This window comes from Nicotiana tomentosiformis, chromosome 5 (assembly GCF_000390325.3).
Source record: "Nicotiana tomentosiformis chromosome 5, ASM39032v3, whole genome shotgun sequence".
Taxonomy (NCBI): Eukaryota; Viridiplantae; Streptophyta; class Magnoliopsida; order Solanales; family Solanaceae; genus Nicotiana; species Nicotiana tomentosiformis.
This window is the reverse complement of record NC_090816.1, coordinates 96,568,278-96,573,352: the sequence shown is the minus strand read 5'-3', so window position 1 is coordinate 96,573,352 and position 5,075 is coordinate 96,568,278. Positions and strand designations below refer to the sequence as shown.

Below are 5,075 nucleotides of genomic sequence, written 5' to 3'. Positions count from 1 at the left end.
GTGGGAACTTCATGACTATGCCTTATACGTAGCCGTGTGAGTTCTTATATGAAATGGCGGGCACATCGTCGACATGGTAATTTCGGGCTAATGTTCCACAAGGTGATCCCAATGTGATTCACCTCCATAAAGAGTTGCATGACCATGGGCCAGCCATAACCGAATTGACTACCACCATGAATCAACTAGAAAACACTCAACTTCAACAAGTGCAAAATCATAGGAAAGTCAATGCCATAGAGGGAGTAAACATGATGGTGAACAAACGGAAAACCAAGGGTTCACATGTGCAACAATGAGTAGACAATTTTGTGCAAGAAGATAGTGGGTTTGATCAAGATGATTCTTACAATGACCAAGAAGAGGAGGTGCAATATGTGAACAACTTTCAAGGGAAACGAAACAATTTCTAAGGGCCAAATCAGCAATAATAGCGACCTCAAAACAATCAAGGCAATTGGAATTCTAACAACCAAGGTAATTGGAATGGTGGAAACAATTAAGGGAATTGGCATAACAACAATAATCAAGTAAATTTAAATAGAAATAATCAAGGTAATTGGGGAGGTAACAATCAAGGTGGATGGAACAATAATCAAGGCAACCGGGTGTTGGGTTTTCAAAGTCTCCCAATGTATCAACAACCGGCCAACCCGCCTCCTTATCCTTCCCATTGTTCTAGTTCCTCCAACAATGAAATAGGGCGTATTGAGAACATGTTCAAGCAAATTATGGAGAATAATGCCGAATCCGATGCTCAACTTGCCTCACACAACACATTGAACTGAAACTTAGAAGTGCAAATGGGGCAAATCACTCAAGCTCTAAATTCTCGTCCTAAGGGGGCACTACCAAGTGACAAGGTGGTGAACCCAAAGGGTGGGAACAACACAGGGCATTCCATGGCATTTACTACAAGAAGTGAAAGAGGTGGGAATGCACCCACCTCAAGTCAAAGGCAACTTGTGGATGATTAACAAGTAGTATAAGAAGAAGAGGTCCCGAGCAATGTGATGCAATCAAATGATGAAGTTCGGATTGGTATTGATGACAAAGTGGAATAGACTCAAGAGGAAGTGAACCCGTCTAGGGATCACATTATTAACATACCAGAACCGGTAGTGCAAAAGGCTAAGGCACCATTTCCTAAGCCTCCTCCTCCATATCCTCAAAGGCTTGCCACACCAAATGGCGAGAATCAATTCAAAAGGTTCATTGACATGATGAAGAGTCTCTCGATCAATGTGCGATTAGTCGAAGCTTTGGAACAAATGCCCGATTATGCAAAGTTTATGAAGGATTTGGTGACAAAGATGCGGTCGATGAAATTTAAAACTATCAAAGTCACTCATCAAGTGAGTGCAATTATGCATTCAATTGATCTTAAATTGGAAGATCCCGACACTTTCACAATCCCTTGTACCATTGGAAGTGTCGAGTTTTCTAATGCTCTTTGTGATCTTGGGGCAAGTATCAATTTGATGCCCCATTCAATTTTAAAGACTTTGGGAATTGGGCAACCACAACCCACATCTATGAGATTACAAAAGGCCAATCGTACCATGAAGAGACCGTTGGGAGTGATTGAATATGTATTGATTCATGTTGATAAATTCATTCTTCCGACGGATTTTATCATTCTTGATTGTGAAGTGGACTATGAGGTGCCGATTAGTCTTGGAAGACCTTTCCTTGCTACAGGGAAGGCTCTTGTTCATGTGGAAGCCAGAGAACTCACTTTCCGAGTGGGTGATAAAAAGGTGGGTATTCCACGTGTGCAAATCTATGCGGCAACCAAATAGAAATAAAGTGTGTTCTTTTGTGGACTTTCCGAGTGACCGATGTGATTGTTGATGATACAAGTTCCACGATCAATGTGGGTGATAAGTTGGAGGTCGTCTTGCTCAACTTTGATGATGACGAGATGGATGGCTTCATGGAATGTGTGAACTCTTTGCAAGGAATGGGGTCGTACAACTATACACCCCGGAAACTCTCCTTCTTGAAAATAGGAAAACTCTTCCTATAAAGCCTTCAATTGAAGAGCCTCCGACCTTGGATTTGAAGCCATTGCCTCCACATCTTCGGTATGAATTTCTTGGCCATTGATCTATTTTACCAGTTATTCTTTCCTCTTATTTGATTAACGTACATGTTGACTCTACATTGGCGGTGCTACATATAAGGAAGAAGGCTATTGGATGGACATTGGCGGATATTAGGGGAATAAGCCCCACATTTTTAATGCACAAAATCAACTTGGAGGAAGACGCCAAACCATCTATTGAACATCAAATGAGACTAAATGAGGCTATGCAAGAAGTGGTAAAAAACGAGATTATCAGGTGGTTGGATGCCGGGGTTGTCTACCCCATTTCCGATAGTTTATGGACCTCTCATGTGCAATGTGTCCCAAAGAAGGGGGCATGACGGTGGTCACGAATGACAGGAATAGAGTTGATTCCCACAAGAACGGTGATCGGGTGGAGAGTGTGTATGGACTATCGCAAGCTCAACAAAGTCACAAGGAAAGATCATTTCCCACTTCCGTTCCTTGACCAAATGCTTCATAAGTTAGTCGGCCCTACTTTCTATTATTTTCTAGATGGATATTCGGGCTACAACCAAATCCTCATTGCTCAGGAAGATCAAGAGAAAACAACTTTTACATGTCCATATGGTACTTTCACATTTAAGCGGATGCCATTTGGTTTATGTAATGCACTGGCAACTTTTAAAAGGTGTTTGATGGCTATTTTCATGGACATGATGTAGGACTATCTTGAAGGTTTCATGGATGACTTCTTGGTTGTTGGGGATTCCTTTGATGATATCTTGGCAAATTTGGATAAAGTATTGGCAAGATGTGAAGAAACGAATTTGGTGCTGAATTGGGAGAAGTGTTATTTCATGATCGAGGAAGGTATTGTCCTTGGCCACAAGATCTCTAAGAATGTCATTGAAGTTAAAAAGGTAAAGATTTAGGTGATTTCTAAATTTTCACCTCCAACTTTGGTGAAAGGCGTGCGAAGTTTCTTAGGACACGCGGGGTTTTACCGGCATTTCATCAAGGATTTCTCTAAAGTGGTGAACCCGTTGGGAAAACTTTTAGAGTAAGATGCTAAGTTTCACTTCAATGATGATTGTATGAGATAATTTTAATTGTTTAAGTTCAAGATGACAACCACTCCCATTATCACCGCTCCTAATTGGAGTATCCCTTTTGAGCTCATGAGCGATGCTAGTGACATAGCAGTTGGAGATGTTTTGGGGCAACATATCAATAAGATTTTTCATCTGATATAACTATACTATTACGACCATGAATGGTGCCCAAGTCAACTACACCATTACGGAGAAAGAGCTCTTTGCCATTGTGTTCGCAATTGAGAAGTTCCGCCCATACTTGATGGGTGCAAAAGTTATTGTCCACACGGATCATGTGACACTTCACTATCTTATGTGCAAGAAATATTCCAAAGCTCGGTCGATGAAATGTGTGCTTTTGTTGCAAGAGATTGATATTGATATCCAAGATCGAAGAGGGAGTGAAAATCAAGTGACATACCAATTATCTCGTTAAGAGGAAGAGGGGATGCAGCATAATGGCCTTGAAATCAATGACTCCTTCCCCGATGATCAGCTCTGGTCTATTTCAATGAATGAGGTGCCATGGTTCGTGGATCTAGCAAATTTCCTTATTTGTGGAATTATCCTAGATGAGTTCTCTTCAAACCAAAGGAAGAAGCTCACACGAGATTGTCAAGATTATTATTGGGATAAGCCAAACCTTTTCCGGATTTGTATGGATGGGGTAATTAGAAGATGTGTGCCGGAAGAAGAGAAAAGTGATATTCTTGGGGCTTGTCATTCTTCGCCATATGGTGGTCACCATGGTGGAGCAAGAACAACGGCCAAAGTGCTAAGTTGTGGTTTCTATTGACCCAATCTTTACAAGGATGCAAGTGATTTAGTGAAAAGATGTGATGAATGTCAAAGGGCTGGTGGAATCTCGAAGAAGAATGAAATGCCTCTCATTACTATTTTAGAGTTTGATGTCTTTGATGTGTGGGGTATTGACTTCATCGGTCCTTTTGTGAGTTCTTGTGGTAACACCTACATCTTGGTCACAGTTGATTATGTGTCTAAATGCATTGAGGCCATTTCTCTACCCAACAATGAAGCGTGAAGTATGGTGGCGTTCTTGAAGAAGAATATTTTCACAAGGCTTGGTACTCTGCGGGCTATCATAAGCGATGGAGGGTCGCATTTTTGCAATAAGGATTTTGGCACTTTACTTAGCAAGTATGGTGTTACTCATAAAGTTACGACTCCCTATCATCCACAAGCTAGCGATCAAGTGAAAGTCTTCAACTGGGAGATAAAGAGTATCTTGTCCAAAACAGTGAATGCTGATCGGAAGGATTGCTCCAAGAATCTCGATGATGTATTATGGGCTTATCGGACGACTTACAAAACACCTATCGGAATGTCTCCAAACCGGTTGGTGTTCAGAAAAGCTTGTCAACTTCCGATGGAACTTGAGTACAAAGCCATGTGGGCTCTAAAGAAGTTGAATCCTGATTTGGATGTAGCTTTTACTTGAGGGTTGGACATTTGAATGAATTGGATGAGTTCCAGTACCATGCTTATGCAAGTTCGTCCTTGTACAAAGAAAAGATGAAATATCTTCATAACAAATACATTTGAAATAAAGAGTTCAAGTTGGGTGATCTTGTATTGTTGTTCAACTCACAATTGAGAATGTTTCCCAGAAAGCTAAAATCTAAATGGAGTGGTCCTTTTGAATTTGTGGATATGACACCATTTGGTGCATTGGACTTGAAAAACAAAAACGATGAGGTATTCCGAATCAATGGTCATCGGGTGAAGCACTATTTGGGAAAAGTTGGTGATGGCCACATCGTGGCAGTGATTCATTTCAAATTATGGCAATTTGCATTGTGCCGCGACATTTAATCAGGCACTTCTTGGGAGGAAACCCATGTGTTTTTTTATTTTCTTTGTTTCTTTTGTAGTTAGGAGTTATTTTTATGCTAACTTGATTTGAAGTG

General features: G+C 40.8%; 1 protein-coding gene across 1 annotated transcript; it reads left to right on the top strand.

Moving 5' to 3' along the window:
* The first annotated feature begins 4,192 nt into the window (after positions 1-4,192).
* LOC138892836 (uncharacterized) lies at positions 4,193-4,606 on the top strand. Its single transcript, XM_070176583.1, has one exon. It carries the CDS (start codon positions 4,193-4,195, stop codon positions 4,604-4,606), a length of 414 nt encoding a protein of 137 aa, XP_070032684.1.
* The last annotated feature ends 469 nt before the right edge of the window (positions 4,607-5,075 follow it).